At 38.7% G+C, this 17,364-nt stretch overlaps 1 protein-coding gene across 1 annotated transcript in view; it reads left to right on the forward strand.

The window, feature by feature from the left end:
* The first annotated feature begins 15,606 nt into the window (after positions 1-15,606).
* LOC146001373 (uncharacterized) overlaps positions 15,607-17,364 on the forward strand; it is a 248,135-nt gene continuing 246,377 nt past the window's right edge. The window contains exon 1 of the mRNA XM_083138688.1: positions 15,607-16,245. Within this exon, the coding sequence (XP_082994814.1) occupies positions 15,607-16,245 (639 nt within the window). The remainder of the gene's footprint in view (positions 16,246-17,364) is intronic.

Raw genomic sequence — 17,364 nt, forward strand, 5'->3', positions numbered from 1 at the left:
GAAAATGATGTCAAATAAATTATACCTCACAATTCTATTTGTTAAAAATTTTGAAAATTGAAAGTAAAACGATAATGAATACTTTACACTTCACATTCTTACTTATTATAAATGACGAAAATTGAAAAAACAACTATGTTAGATATTCTATACCTTACACTCTGATTTATAATAACTGTGGAAAAGTGAAAATAAAAATTGTAGTGTTTGCCGTGCTAGCCGGAGCAAGAGATAAGCGAGGTATCCCTTCTTTATTGAAGCTATATGCTTGTTTGCATATGCTACATAAATCTTACATCTTATTACAAAACATTTAAAACAAAGTTTCTGACTCTTAATTCAAATTGAAGAAAAGTAATATTTTAACCAAAACATGAAAATTGCACATTTAACTATTTTATCCATAACCATCATACCCACTTACAAAATAACAAATAATATCTTAACCTACGTAATCCTTCATCCATCCTGGAGGGTTTCTTTCCCTTCGAGGATGCATATACACCAAACTCTCAGCATCTTCTAACTTATTTTCTTTATTAGTATTTCGTCCTGGTGTAGTTGGAGTTACTCTGGGCTGAGCCCTTGCAGGAAATGTAATATCATCCCTGTTCATTACCTGAGGTGCAAGGATGAGGAACCATCTGTTTCGACGATACGTACCTGTATTCGTTTGTATTAAGTATGATCTAGGATATTTTAATATAGTTTGAACTGTACCTTATTGTTTTAAATACTTGACCCAGATCCTCTCATCTACCTTTAGGTCTCTTAAATGTCTAACTCTGTGCCTTTTGTTGTAATTGTCAGCTTGTTTGTACAAAATTTGGCTACGATTCCACACTTTAGTTAGTAATTTTACAGGTAACAACGGTAAATCTGATCTTAATTTCCTGTTAAGAAATAATTCTGCAGGAGAATAACCATTCCAAACCTTTACATATGTCACCACTCTTCATTAACAAATTTTTAGCAACTTTAACAGTAGCTTCTACTTGTCCTTGAGATACAGGTGCTGATTGTATATGTGTACCTGATAGAGTACTTTCAAACAGGTTGAGTAATTTAAATGCAAAGCAATCGGGCCTGAAAGGACCCGATGGTACACAATTAAAGGTGTTAGGTACTACGATTTTTACATTATGCTTTAAAGGCAAAGAATTTTGTACAAGGGTATATGTAGTAGAACGGTTCCAAAATCCATTGCTTGGTCGAAATGCAGTCACTGCTTTGGAAATGTTAAATGTAAATAATCTGCAAAAATACCTACGATCTTTCACAAAAGTTGATATTGATTCACCAGAATATTGTAAATTGTTTCAAAACATTGGAGAATTTAAGAAAACAGTTTCTATTGCAATGAAACCTAAGGCAAAACCATATGTACAGGCTGTACCAAGAGTAGTACCCATACCAATGTTGAACAAACTAGAAGTAGAGATTAACCGTTTGAAAAAACTGAAAACAATTGAACCAGTAGAAGAAGTAACAGACTAGGTTAGTCCTATTGTGTGTGTGCCTTAAGGTAATGAGGTTAGGCTATGTTGTGAAATTACAAAGTTAAATGAGTGGGTGTTAAGGCCACATTTTCCTATGCCAAAAGTAGAATCAACTCTTGCACAATTAAAGGGAGCAAGGTATTTCAGTAAGATTGTTTTAAATACTTCAGTTTATCAAGTCAAATTAGATGAAAAAAGTCAACTGTTAACCAACTTCATTTTTCCATTTGGAAGATTCAAATTTCTGCGCATGCCATTTGGGATTCCTTGTGCTCCGGAGTGTTTCACAACACAAATTTTCATGTTATTCCAAGGTGAAAAAATGTAATTTTTCATGTAAATGACATATTGTGCTTTGGGAATATTATAGATGAACATGATGAAGCTCTTAAAAGAGTCTTAAATAAACTGAGAGCAGAAGGTATTACTATTAACAAAAGGAAAAGTATTTTTGGTGTAACTAAAGTTAAGTATTTGGGTCATATCCTGTCTAAGAAAGGTATTTCGATAGACCCGGAGAGGGTAAAATCTATTGTAAAAATGGAAAGGCCTACTTGCAAATCAGAGCTTCAAACAAACTTGGTTATGGTTAACTATGCTGGAAAATTTATTCCAAATAAATCAGATATTTTAGCACCTTTAACTGATTTGCTCAAAGATGGTGTAGAATGTACTTGGGGTGCGGAACAAGAATGTAGTTACAAAATTCTACAGCAAGCTCTAACTACAACCCCAACATTAGCATATTTTGATCCTATTAAACAGTGCATTGTTAGTGCAGATTCATCTTCATATGGCATAGGTGCTGTGTTATTTCAAATGAAAGGTACTAAAAGAGAAATCGTTGCTTATGTTTCTAGAAAATTAACACCTACTGACGAAGGTATGCGCAGATTGAAAAGGAAGCTTTAGCTTTAACGTGGGCTATGGAAGAATTTTCAGAATATGTTTCAGGTATAAAAGTGAATTTGGAAACTGATCATAAACCATTAATTCAGATTTTATGTTCCAAGAACATTGATGAATTAACTCCTCGATTGCAAAGATTTAGAATAAGGTTAATGAGGTATGACTGTACAGTTAATTATGTACCAGGCCGTTAACTTATAACAGTTGGGCTGAAAAGTTCGTAGGCTGACTCATAGATGGCGTTACTAGAATTAAATCCATGTGATTTTTACTTAGTACTAACCTTCAAAAGATACGTGTATAAATTTCACAGCTGCCGGATAATTAGTTCGTGAGATATAGCATTGTGAGTGAAGCAGCTTTTGTTATTGTGAAAAAATGGATAAAAAAGAATTTCGTGTGTTAATAAAGCATTGCTGTTTGCCGAAAAAAAATACTGTTCAAGCCAAGGCTTGGCTTGATAAACATTATTCGGACTCTGCACCAGGAAAATCAACCGTTGAGAAGTGGTTTGCTAAATTTAAACGAGGCGAAATGAGCATCGAAGACGATGCACGCAGTGGACGCCCCAAAGAGGCTGTTACCGACGAAAACATCAAAAAAGTCCACAAAATAATTTTAAATGATCGTAAAGTGAAGTTGATCGAGATAGCTGAGATTATTACATAGTGTTGTTGGAGCGTTTAAAGGATGAAATCACGAAAAAACGGCCCCATTTGAAGAAGAAAAAAGTGCTGTTTCATCAAAAGACAATGCACCGTGTCACAAATCAATGAAAACGGTGGCAAAATTATATGAATTAGACTACGAATTGCTTCCCCATCCACCATATTCTCCAGATGTGGCCCCCAGTGACTTTTCCTGTTTGCAGACCTTAAAAGAATGCTCGCTGGAAAGAAATTTAGCACTGATGAAGAGGTAATCGCCGAAACTGAGGCCTATTTTGAGGCTAAAGAGAAATCGTACTATAAAAATGGCATCGAAAAATTGTATGACCGCTATAATCGTTGTATCGCCCGCAAAGGCAACTATATTGAATAATAAAATCGAATTTTGTCAACAAAATATTTTTTACTATGTTAGCCTACGAACTTTTCAGCCCAACTGTTATTAGCAGATCTTCTGTCCAGAAATCCTATTGATAGCTGGGAGAGAGAGGAATTAGGTGAAGAAGTTCATGGTTTTGTAAATTTTGTTATTCAACACTGTCCTGTGAAATATTATTACTTAGACAATATTAAACAGTGTCAAGTAAATAATAACATATGCAAGAAACTTAAGTACTATACTTTGAATGGTTGGCCTGAGAAAATTAAAATTGCAGTTGAACTGTTACCTTACTATCAATATAAATTCGATTTCTCAACAATACATGATATATTGTTAAAAGGTTCTCGTATTGTAATACCAGGTTTACTGGAACAGGAGGTTTTAAAATTCATACACCAAGGTCATTAGGGTATAACGAAATGTAGACGTTGAGCACATATGTCAATATAGTATGGTACCCAAGGTATTGGGTAAGAAGTATAAAGTCTTAGCATAGCAGGAAGCAGAGAAAGGAATGCAGAATAAGCAATTAGACAAACGTTAGGGGAGTGACTCAGGAGGTGTGATCAGTTGGCGAGAATAGGAGAGAGAGTAAGGTCTGCGGATTTTGAGAGAAAAGCAAAGTGGAGAACGATTATTGGACGATGGTGTGTGATAGATTCGATGTCTGACAGGGAGGTTAGACAAGTGATAGTTGAGAGGACAAGTGTAGGAACAATCTTCATATATTTGTAAGGCAAGTACTATCCTTTTCTTAACCAATCCATATCGGTTCAGTCATGGAGAGTATAAAACCCATATCTAATCTAAGTTAATTTCTATCGCCATTCCTTTAAAAGGTAACCTCTTGCATTTATCACATTTAGGCCAAGCGAGTGATAACCATTTGAGAGATGAATGAGAAATAACTACATCACCCAATTCAATCTAGATGTTCTTGGTTCGATCCCAAAGGCAGCATGGGAGTTGCGTTACGATATGGTGGATAGGGCTTAGTTCACAACTTGATGCTTTAGTGAAAACTTGCTCTCAATGTATTGAAATTAGAGGTAATTGTAAAGAACCTTTTTTAATGGAAAGTTTACCTGATGGACCATGGCAACAGGTGGGAGTAGATTTGTTTAAATGTAAAGGTGTATGGTACCTTATTGCCACAGATTACTATTCAAAGTTTTTTGAGATATTTGCGTTGAAACAAATGACTGAAGATGTGATAATCACAAAAATGAAGCAAATATTTGCTAGATATGGTGTTTGTAATGTAATTAGATCTGATAATGGACCGCAGTTTCAGTACAAATTTCGTTGTTTTGCTAAGGAGTATAACTTTATTCATCAGACAGGCTCACCATATCATAGTCAATCTCAAGGACAAGTAGAAGCTACTGTTAAAGTTGCTAAACATTTGTTAATGAAGAATGATGACATATGTAAAGGTTTGCTTGCCTATAGAAATTCTCCATTAGCGAATGGTTATTCTCCTGCAGAATTATTTCTTAACAGGAAATTAAGATCAGATTTACCGATGTTACCTGTAAAATTACTACCTAAAGTGTGAAATCGTAGTGAAATTTTGTACAAACAAGCTGACAATTACAACAAAAGGCACAGAGTGAGACATTTAAGAGACCTAAAGGTACATGAGAGGATCTGGGTCAAGTATTTAAAACAATAAGGTACAGTTCAAACTATATTAAAATATCCTAGATCATACCTAATACAAACGAATACAGGTACTTATCGTCGAAACAGATGTTCCTCATCCCTGCTCGTCAGGAAATGAACAGGGATGATATTACATTTCCTGCAAGGGCTCAGCCTAGAGTAACTCCAACTACACCAGGACGAAATACTAATAAAGAAAATAAGTTAGAAGATGCTGAGAGTTTGGTGTATATGCATCCTCGAAGGGAAAGAAACCCTCCAGGATGGATGAAGAATTACGTAGGTTAAGATATTGTTTGTTCTTTTGTTAATGGGTATGATGGTTATGGATAAAAAATAGTTAAATGTGCAATTTTCAAGTTTTGGTTAAAATATTACTTTTCTTCAATTTGAATTAAGAGTCAGAAACTTTGTTTAAAATGTTTTGTAATAAGATGTAAGATTTATGTAGCATATGCAAAGAAGCATATAGCTTCAATAAAGAAGGGGGATGTTGTGTAAGTTGCTGCCACCTAGGCAATCAAAGCTGCAGTACGCCAGTGCCTGGGGCAGTACGTCCTCCGATCCACACCGGTATACCTCCCTTATCTCTTACTCCGGCTAGCACGGCAAACACTACAATTTTTATTTTCACTTTTCCACAGTTATTATAAATCAGAGTGTAAGGTATAGAATATCTACCATAGTTTCTTTTTTTTCAATTTTCGTCATTTATAATAAGTAAGAATTACGTAGGTTAAGATATTGTTTGTTCTTTTGTTAATGGGTATGATGGTTATGGATAAAATAGTTAAATGTGCAATTTTCATGTTTTGGTTAAAAGATTACTTTTCTTCAATTTGAATTAAGAGTCAGAAACTTTGTTTAAAATGTTTGATAATAAGATCTAAGATTTATGAAGCATATGCAAACAAACATATAGCTTCAATAAAGAAGGGGGATGTTATGTTAGGTGCTGCCACCTAGGCAATCAAAGCTGCACTATGCCAGTGCCTGGAACAGTACGTCCTCCCACCCATACCGGTATACCTCGCTTATCTCTAGCACGGCAAACACTACATGAAAGTTCTACTACATATATACTTGTACAAAATTCTTTGCCTATAAAGCACAATGAAAAATTCGTAGTACCTAACACCTTTAATTGTGTACCATCGGGTCCTTTCAGGCCCGATTGCTTTGCATTTAAATTACTCAACCTGTTTGAAAGTACTCTATCAGGTACACATACACAATCAGCACCTGTATCGATCAAAAAATTAACATTAGCGCATAGTTCCTTAATGAAAATTGAACGTTACCAATTGAATTCTGAATTGGTATTAGATCCTTTAATATTTCCTACAAAATTATCTTCCACACTCGATTTTTCTTTGTTGTTTTGTACATTCACATTACCAAATTCAAAATGATTGATTTTTTTCCTGTTTTTCTTCCTACAAACTGGAACAAAATGCCCTACTTTTTTACAGTACCTGCACGCCACTGTTTTAGCTGGGCAATCGTTCAATTTCGGGTGAAATGGTCCTCCACAGAATGGACAATACTTCGGTTTCTCAAAATTTGTGTTGTACTTACTCCGAGTTGTTGGTCGAGAATTACCTCCCCTGTACGTTGCACTTCCAGTCCCGGTTCTACAAGCGCAGTCCTTCCCGGTCGTCTGGTCACTTGTTGTACCTGTCCTTGGTCGGCAATTTCATGTGAATTCTTCTGTTGTTGCTCGTACTGCTTAACCCAATTAACTGCCTCCGAAAGCGTCAATTCTCGCTGCATCTGTAGTTCTTTTTTTCAGATAAAACATATTTTATTGACCTTTAGAATGTATACATTTATAACTTTATCATACATTTCATTGGATCACATTTTCACTACATCTCATTACAAAGCTTTTGCTTCTGAATTTAATTGATATACAAGATACACTAGTTCATGGAATGAATCATGATATAATACGTAATTAGAACATGAAGCAGACAGTAGTGCAGAATATATTGAGTAAGTATAAAATAATACTTTTTGAAACACATATACATATCTAAAGGGGGGAAACCTCTCAAAGTAGCCCGCCTCCGCCCGCGTACTTTCGAGGGTATGCTCTTAAAGTTCTGGTACCTTTAAATAAACCAGGACGTCAGTTCCCTGAATTTAAATGGTTCCCCCGCCTTTTTATACTACTTCTTCTCGTCTTTATTTTCATACATAAAATACAAATACAAGTACAAAAAAAGAAAATAAAATACATGGAGATTCTATACATAGCTACATTTAATAATTTTTAGTTTGTATTATTTTAATAGACCGTTCTGGTGACCGGAACAAGTCTTAAGATTTCTTGTAAATTTACTGTGCATTTGTATGATTGGTAATTAATTAAACTTGTTAATGGTAGTCATGGATTAATTTATGTTAGTTTATTGGTTAGTTTTAGTTGTCGTATAGATAGTAGGCAATGCTATATACAAGAGGGACAACCATTCTGGTATCCAGAACTGTTTTAAGCTTGAGGGGAGAGTATGATGGGGTGATAGGGTGAATGATGTCTTGGATTAGTCTGCACGGACGCAAGTTCCCTGTCTGGTTTCCAGATCAGGCTTTATTGTAATGTGTTGCGAGAATTTGCTATTTTGAAGGAAGTTAAGTGCACTTAAATACTGGACTAGTTCATTAATTTAGTGGTTATCGATTCCTAATATACACATACTGTAAGAGGTTTTGTAGTTTCTTATTTATCTTGCCGTTATTGCAGTTATGTGTTGAGGACACACGCTCGATAAGATACCGGCGTCAGCATTCCGTGTCAACTTGGTTATGCGACATGAAGCTGACTCTGCATTCCACGCTAGCGATAGTGGCCGTGCGAGGTTCAATGTCCGTGCAGACTGAAGCTTCTATGAGGTTTCAGAATGAAATCACAGCCGCACAATTTAACGTGAATCAGTAATACTAAGTTTTGATAGCATGCTAACTATGCGGAAACTGTAATTGTTAGATATGTAATAGATAAATATGACACAAAATACATAAAATACGAAAATAATTATATGTAGACTTGATGATAATAATAATAATAACAATATAACAAAAAGGGAAAAATATAAACAAACTTTTATATTAGATTATATTAATTAATAATAAGTATATAAATCTATGTTCATGGTTTTTACTACACTTACATTGTTAAAAAATTAATTTTAATTTAATTTGTTTGTGTTTTCGAAATTTCCTTTTATATTAAGTCTCTTTGGTGCCTACTGGATTCCAGCAGATTCCAAGTCTAGCAATTTTCAAGTTAAATTTCTAAGAGTTTATGGTCCCTCATCTTGGATGTATTATTAAAGAAACTTTAGTCACGATTTAATGTGGGGTTCTGATATTACTTTTAAACAGTATTTTTTTTCGTTATTATGCTATTGTATTATTTTATCCCTAGAGATGGGTTTTAGGTAATTCTTCATCTTCGACGACTTCTCTCCGGGCAACCTTCATGGCTCTCCCCAGGCTGATTGGGCGGACGTAACCCTCTCCTGGCGGCGGCTCCTCGTCTCCCAGTGGACACTCTGAAGTTTATCCTTCGGGATGAATCTTCCGGTGCCGACTCCTCTTCTTCTTCTGGTATCTGCTCGCGACGCGATTGTGACGGTCTCCGGGGAGGGGGTGTGGGGACTTGGTTTCGTATCCTGCTGCTTCTGCGGGGCTCCTATTGAGGAGGGGGGCCTGGTGGGCACCGGGTTTCCGGTTCCGTCAGGTACCTCCGCAACTCGATATTCGACACTAAGTCTGCGAGGTCGCATAACTTCTTTACATGTTCGCTCCTTATCAGTTCGAAGATGTTGTTATTTGGCAGGTCTCTTCTGGCCGATATTATCTGTTCATCAGAGGCGGGGCAGGAAAAAACTCTATGTTCTGGCGTGTCTCTTTCCATCCGGCAGTCTCGGCATACGTCGGTTTCCCTTTTACCTATTTTTGTGAGATAACTCCCGTATGGTCCGTGCCCTGTTAGAAGATGTATCAGCCCTCTGGATGGCGTGACGTCCCTGTTAAAAACGTTCTCCTGCGTGCAGGGGAGGAAGTTATGCAGTCTTCTACCCTTCTCGCACTCGTCCCATTCTCGCTGCGTCTCGATGAATCTTCGCCTTGATCTCCTGGGCGGTGGGGAGGAATTCTCCCATTTGTTCGGTTATCTCCCTCTCGTCCCCATGTTTGAAGTGATAAATCATTGCACTCAGCTTAATTTGATAATCAATTGGCAAAGTTCCCATTATGGCAAACAGCGCTTCCGACGAAGTAGTTTTAAAAGCCCCGGTAACTTAGAGAATTACTTTCCTGTAATCTTAGCTTACGAACGTACATCTGTAGTTTGTCGGACACGTTTATCAGCTACGCCGACGACGATCCTGTCCCGAATCATGTCGTCCTTGAGATTACCAAACTCGCAATGTTCAGCCAACCTATGCAGATCCGTGATAAACACGTCAGCTGGTTCCCCCACATTTTGCACTCTGGTATTAAACTTATATCGTTCAAAAGTTACCTTACGATGTGGCAGAAACACAGACTCGAACTTGTTCGTCAAGTCACTCGCTGAACGTGGTTCCGGGAAACGCAACAAATATTCCTCACTTTGTGAACTCATTACGTATAGAAGTAGGTTTATTTTTTGTTCTCTGTTTTGTTAACCAAGCCCGAAACACTTAGATAACGTTCGAACCCTTTTCTCCATAATGGCCACAGTTCTGGTCGAACAAAGTCAAATTGTTCAGGAGGATTCACCATCACTAGCGAATGCAAAACTTTGCCGCTTACCGACGAATCACTATTGTTAGGCATGCTTAACACTCACGTACCTTGTTTTCTGTTCTCAAAAAAATCTAGTAGAGCCACGATATCGAGATCCCATGTTAGCTATTCCATTCTTCCGTTCGACAGAATGTGGATCCCACCGCTGCAACCATGTAGTGTTTGCCGTGCTAGCCGGAGCAAGAGATAAGCGAAGTATACCGGTGTGTGTCGGAGGACGTACTGCTCCAGGCACTGACATAGTACAGCTTTGATTGCCTAGGTGGCAGCACCTTACACAACAAAAGTGTTGTTACATATTTTTTAGTTCACATTATTATTTATTGTAACCGTCAAAAATTAAACTTTATATTTGCTGCTCACGACACAAATGTTCGTATAATTGTCTTGAGTTCTTTGTTTTAAGTTCACGTTATTTACAGATAGGCTAATCGGGATCAGACCTACAGTTAAAGTTGGATCAAAATCACATTGGGTCTTCAGCCGCGCAAAAAAACCGGGGCCACCTTAGTAGTAAGTTCGGATAAGTATGTCATGTAGTACTGTATGCATGGCATACCGTGCATACCGTTCTCATACTTTATTCCATAACTAATTGATTATCTGGTCATTGCTGTCAGCACCTGCGTTACCCTCCTTTCATCCGTTGCTGTCTTTGGTCTTCCACGCCTGCTTTCGTCGGCGACAAAACCTGTCCTGAATTTCTTGATACGTTTGACCACAGTATCATGGGTTATCTGCGTTCTGTGGGTTCCATTGAATGTACGTGCTACATGACGGGTGGTACCACTCCCAGCCAACAGAATGATGTCAATCCGTTCTTGCTTCGTTAGTGGCATCTCTTTTTCTTTGGTTCGCCTGCCTGAAAAGGAAAAAAAAAATATTAATCACCGTTTTCAACATTTGTATAGAGACTTATGACTCACTCTATATAGTGTAAAATGTAACTAATTTGAAATGTGATCGTGAGTGTCACCAATTAGCTTAGCGACTACAAAAACTAGGGATTCGACACTAATCTAGATCATTCGTGGCATTTTTTTCACACCCTCTCATCACCCATGCTGATAGGTGATGAACTTGGAGTTGAACCGCATTGGGAGTGTCACGAAAACTATAGATTCCATTCGAAACACAGCCTGAATGTTAGACAACCCGAGAAACACTATCGTTGTGCGGATTGCATAGAGTCACGGATGTCTGTTTGTGCGGAATTTAATATCGGTGGTTCTCGATTATTTTTACATGTCGCAGATTCCCACCCCACCCCTAGGGGTGCCAGGGTATCTTACCCTTATAGTATTTCTTTCCAGCTTGCAAGTGATACGCGTACAAAGTTTGGTTGAAATCGCTAAAGGCGTTCGAGAGTTATTGCTGAACAAACAAATAAACACACACATATACACATATACACACATAGATCTATTTTTATATATATAGAGAAGAGATATTAAGTAATTTATTTATTATCTTGTAAAGTGAAAATAACAATAATATTATTTTAATTTAAAACATTAATCTTCCCAGATGCAAAAACAAAACTTGCATTTCAAACAGTATTGTAGTTTGTCATTGTGAAATCTGCAGTACTCCATTTTCCTCACTACTCTATCACTTACATTTCTGGAGTAAATGAACTAAAGCAAGTCTCTGCCGAAGTAGGGTTTCGATAGGTCTCGACTAATGAACACGTGAGAGGGAACAGGATTCTGTGGAAGGGAAAAGCGACTGCAGCTACCAGCCTTTGCAGCAGCGTCTACATCTTCGCTCTACCCACTCGCTTTCTCCCCATCTCTATTGTTATGCGCAAACTTGTTCCGGTTTTAAGTTTGGAAATTTTTTGTATCATAAGTATTAGCGTAAACTGACACAGTTGAAAGTACACGATAATAGAAGCAAAAAAGTCTCAGCAAACGTCGGTCTGCAAGCGAGCCGTTTTCGAGATAATTGCGAATATGTGGTTACAAGCCGTCACTGACTTCACTGTTTGTAAACCTCGTCCTAGTTGGTAAAATGCTTATAATACAGTAAGAAAAGTCATTGGAGATTTCATTGCTTTTATTGAACATTCTACTTACTTTAACAAACGTTAGTATGTTACAAGTTACAATTACTGTACACTCGTACCTGTAAAAGGAGGTGTTCAAAGTAACGTCCTTGCATCTGGATGCAAAAGTCCACGCGATTCCGCATTGAGTTTCGAATTCTCTCGAACTTCTCCGGTTCATTTCGGAATTGGTCACAAGCATGTACAATTCTCTGTACTGATTGTATCCATCCTGTTTGATTACAACGCCACCTCTCGGAAATGTTCTGTTTTGTAAACAAAGAGCAAACCTCGGAACGCGCAAGGAGTAAAGCACTCGGTGTTTACAAAATGCAATCAGTGACGGCTTCTAACCACACATTCGTACACATTATTAGCATTTTACCAACTAGGACGACGTTTACAAACAATGAAGTCAGTGGCGGCTTGTAATCACACATTCGCAAACATTATGGGCATTTTACCAACTAGGACGACGTTTACAAACAATGAAGTCAGTGGCGGCTTGTAATCACACATTCGCAAATATCTCGAAAACGGCTCGTTTGCAGACCAATGTTTACTGAGACGTTTTTTGCTACTATTATCGCGTACTTTGAACTGTCAGTTTGCGCTATTACTTATGATACACCCTGTAGTTAGTTAATATGCTTAGATTTTGAGCAATCCAGATCAGGCCATAATTATATAAATGCTCTCTTGGCCAATAATACAATTTTGTATCGTATTTAGGGGTATATTAAATACAACAATCCTTAAAAAAATCTCGCCCTTCTATGCACCCAAGCATTTTTTGCTGACGCATCTATGTGTGAGGAAAATGTGGTTTATTGAAATATATCTCCGACTGTGAAAGACCTTCAGAATTTCCAGCCAGACATATACACCTGGGTTTATTCAACTCGTAGAAATTACCTGCCTACAGAACGATGACTTTTAAATTCAAATCATATTTGTGCGAACCGACGGTTTAACGGATAAATTCGACATAACCGTTTCGAAGAATTTCGCGCGTGACGAATTTGCAAAATGGTTTAATAACGCGTTTATTTATTGCACTGCATTCTTGCTAGTATGCTGGTCCTTGACTCTCCGTGTCTGTCCTTGCAAAATTCATGGCTGTCCGTTGACTTCTTCAACATCAAAAGTTACCGGCGAGGCATGGGTAATCGTTTTAAGATTCGGTTCGCTGCCTCTTTCAGCGCGTTTTCATCATATCGGGGCGCTAGTGTGGGCAAAACCATTCATGTTGCCCGTGTGACGCATTCGCGCGCCTGTAAGTTCCAATCCATTGTCGCAATGTGCGTCGTGCAGCTGTAACACGAGACGAATTATGTGACGAACTTTTGTTGCTTGTTTCGTGTGCGATAAAGAGGGCGTGTGGGCGGACCCTTATGGACGTTGCCCCCCCTTTTGAGATAAAAAAAAAACTCGATAAAAATGCTCTTGAAGCGCAAAAATTCATTTATGATATTGTACTTAGTGGCGTAATAACTTGGATTTTCAACTCATCAGAACGTTTCCCCAATCTATTCACTTCCTCCCCCAATCCAGCACAGAAATCAGAAAGGGCCTGCAATTGGCTTTTTTAAGTGAAGCAGGTAATATTTACTTTCTTTCTACTCTCAACCTCTGCAACAATTGCGTATTGTAGAAATGTATAATTTTTGCTAATGCCTTATTGTAATAATTATCAGGTAAAACGGTGAATTGTGCTGCAAGGAGTGTTTCAAAGACATGCATTGGCAAAGACATTGGAAAGTTTATACCTATATTACTGTAGAATTCAAATATAACTTTTGGAACAACCAATATGTAATATGAAAACAACTTTTTGACACTAAGTCTGGCCAATAAAATGTAATTTTGTAGTACATAATGTAAAAGGTTTTAAATATAAATACAATTGTTTAAAGTACGCCGTAGTTTAAAAAAATAACAATCTTGTCAAGATTACGATACGTTACCATTTAATATATAGTCACTGTTATTTTTACGGTATTTGGATGGATCGAGAATTCACGGCTTTAGTTCGTTATTTTTAAGGTTATCTTTTTACAGTGCACACCGAAACAAATTCCCGCATCATTGTTCGAAAATGGCTTTCAGAATACAATTTCACTGGATATTGATGAAATGGGATTGAGAAGGATACAATTATCCATACAATATACGTATCAATGCAATTAACAGAATATATGCTTGAGAAGCAGCTGGATTAATGGTTGTGTGTGTGGGGTCAAGAGTGAGCACATTAAGGTACGAGCATGGAGTATGTTTAAACCATGGAGATTTCCGAAACTAGTTTCAATTCTCTTTTGTGCGTCGTGTTTTGCAACGAGAAGGACCATCCAGAGTATACAACATAGTTTAGTAAACATTCAGAGCTTGTCTGTCAAATTACACTATCTAGCTACAGGTGTATCTGCAGACCTCTGCGGCTGAGTGGGTCCCGGGGTTAGAATCATCAATATCATCAGTCATTCTCGCGATTAGCCAAATAACAAAAACCAATCATACAAAACACGCTTGATTAAACTTTTGGAAAGCATGAAGAAGAAATTTGGTAGTCTTATCTAAATTAGGACATTATGGCCAAATGTTTTTGGCAACTCTAAGGAAAAGAATTTGGTTCTCGTGAACAATTTTTTTCGCCTATTTAAACAAATGTTTGTTTGGCGGAAACAATTGTTTAGTTATTCCAAACAGACCTTAAGAATTTCCAGCCAGACATATACGTACTAGGTTTATTCAACTCGTGGATACTACCTGCCTACAGAACGATCCCATTGTCTAACAACTAACTATGGTACATTGCAATTGAATCAAACATTTACGGTCACCCTGTATTTATTATCTCGTCTATTTCCTAGGCTCATCATGAGTTTTCTCCGTGGCGTCGAATCCAAAGCATTAGGAAAAGTGACCAAAACTGCTGCTTTGTTTCTTTATTTCCGACAAACATAGAGATTCGCGAAACTAGTTTCAAATCTTCTATTTTGTGCGTCGTTGTTTGCAACGAGAAGGACCATCCAGACGATTTATAGTTAAAGAAATTTAATCCCCCCCCCTCATCCGTCACTTTTCCGTTTCTCTCGCGAAGAATTTTTTCGAACCTTATGTTTTTCTCTGACGTCATTCATCTCTCCCGCACGCGTTCTTTCTCTGGGTCCTCGCCGGTTGGGGTTTGTTTAGGTCGCACGCAAAAGGCGTGGCAGACTGAAAGCACGCGGCGACGCATGCCCAGAGAACAGCGGACGAAAGCTCCCGTTCGCTCTATATAATACGAATCGGCAAATCGATGGAGCTTAGAACCCAACTCCGTCGCTCAAGAGTTACACGTCGGGAATAGGCGCTATATTTCTCCTCCAACACACACAATCCTCTTTTCCGTGCGGCCGCATATTTCCTCCTTCCCGCCAGGAAAGATTGCGTGATTAGTGTGCGGCGGAAAGTTTTCTCCAGAAGAGTTCTCCAGCAACAGGTTGCTCTCGCTGGAACATGCGACATTCCAGTGGACGCTCTCCAGTACGATTTTCCTAAATCTGCCCGAACTCTTTCTCTGTGGTTCCTCAAGAGCTGCTGAACTGTCTTTGAGTGCTTCTGGTGTGATTGTACAATGGTGTGCTGAAGGTTGCTATGGCAACGACATCCCTGCATCTTCCCGCATCTGGGAGCCACTTCGAGGACCATTTTCCCGCCACGTTCCAGGACTTCTTCTCGGAACTGTGTAACGAGGACGTCATCTTGTTGGAAACCAAGCACATCCCGGTTGACGACCTTCCGATGATGGAGGACAGAAGACCCAGCAAGAAGAGAAGACCTAGAGGAACTCCGGAGAGAAGGTCGCTGAAGGAGACAAAGACGACCTCCCAGCAACAATCGCAGCCACCGTCGTCCCCATTGTTGCAAGATAACATTGACGACATGTCCAGAAGGAGCAGACACTCAGATTTCATAGAGGACCAAGGGACGGCTATTTCCAGAAGACGCTCGTCTTCCATAGCGGTTCCTCGTAGGCCTCCGGATCTGAACCGGTTTTTATCCGAGACGTACGATTGGCAGCAGAGAAGGAACTTAAGCCCCAGCCCAGGGGGGAGCTTCAAGGGCAGAAGCCCCAGCAGGAATTTCTCCACGTCCCCTCATCTTGGGGGCTCCGGGAGCCCAGTCATGGCCACTTCTCCCAGAGGGCGCCAAGGGTCAACGTGTGATATGGAGCGGTCACCGGACCCTTTTCGACCCAGGACTTCTTCCATGCCTGCTGTTTCCAGACAAAGGGTAAGTACCTTTTGCGTCATCATTTCTAAACATTCTGGCTACCAGTACACAACTCGTTCTCATGCATGTTGATTGGACATTATCCATTTGTCTAGATGGTGCATTGGTAACTTCGTAATCAAGGGATCCTGGTTCGATACCTGTGGAGGCACGGATCCCACTTTAAACTGCAGGCCCAGTCCCGATTGACCTTTCTGTGCATAAAGTGATCTGAAAGCAAACACACAAACATGCAAAACAAGCATTGTCTAGTGTTCTTTCTTTTACTACGGGGTAAGGTAAAAGTCAGGTTACATAGGAAAACACATACTTGTACAGTCACGGACACTTCTGAGTTGTAACGATTCTATTTGAAGTAAATGGAGTCGTTACAATCCAGAAGTTCCCGTCACTGTACATACATACAAATTTACCCATGATATGTAATGGCTATTGCAGTTACAGTACATCTTGATTATGCGCACCATATGCTTGAATGCATGCTTCAATTCTACACTCCGTCAACCTCCTTCCTACGTAGTATACCCTTGACTGCATTTTGCAGTCTAGCGAGGTCCTGGCGTATGGACCTGCGGCCAATATAGTTCTCTGTAGGGTTCGTGTTGTGTGTTGTCCTTGTATATTTGTGACTGTCTTTTTATCCACCATTCATCCTCATCTTCGCTATTAATCAAAAGTGTCAGAAAAGCGAAGTAAAATAAATTAAAACTAATTAGTCAATCAATTCGACAATCCCAGCTGAGTAAGACGTCTGCTAGTGTGGTGGGGGGAGGGGAGCTGATTTGGGAGATGGCGCCTGAAGACCTTTTTTGAGGTGGTCAAGGCTCTTAATTTTCTAAGCGTGTTCACAAAAGTAAAAATTTAGGGGTATTAGATCTAGCCACCGTATCGGCCATTGACCTACGTAACCTCACTTTTGTCTCACCCTGTACACTTATAATACGACTACGTTTCGAGAGAGCACCTCTCCTCTCGCCTTCAGGTGAACACATTTCTATTTATAGGTGGTGGTGTGGATCGAACTTACAACAGATCAAGTTAGAACAAGTATAATGCGAATCACTGGACAATGGATAATGTTCAATTAACATTACATGCTAATAAAGAACCATTGTTAAT

Source organism: Lepisma saccharinum, chromosome 17 (genome assembly GCF_977018435.1).
Source record: "Lepisma saccharinum chromosome 17, izLepSacc3.1, whole genome shotgun sequence".
NCBI lineage: Eukaryota > Metazoa > Arthropoda > Insecta > Zygentoma > Lepismatidae > Lepisma > Lepisma saccharinum.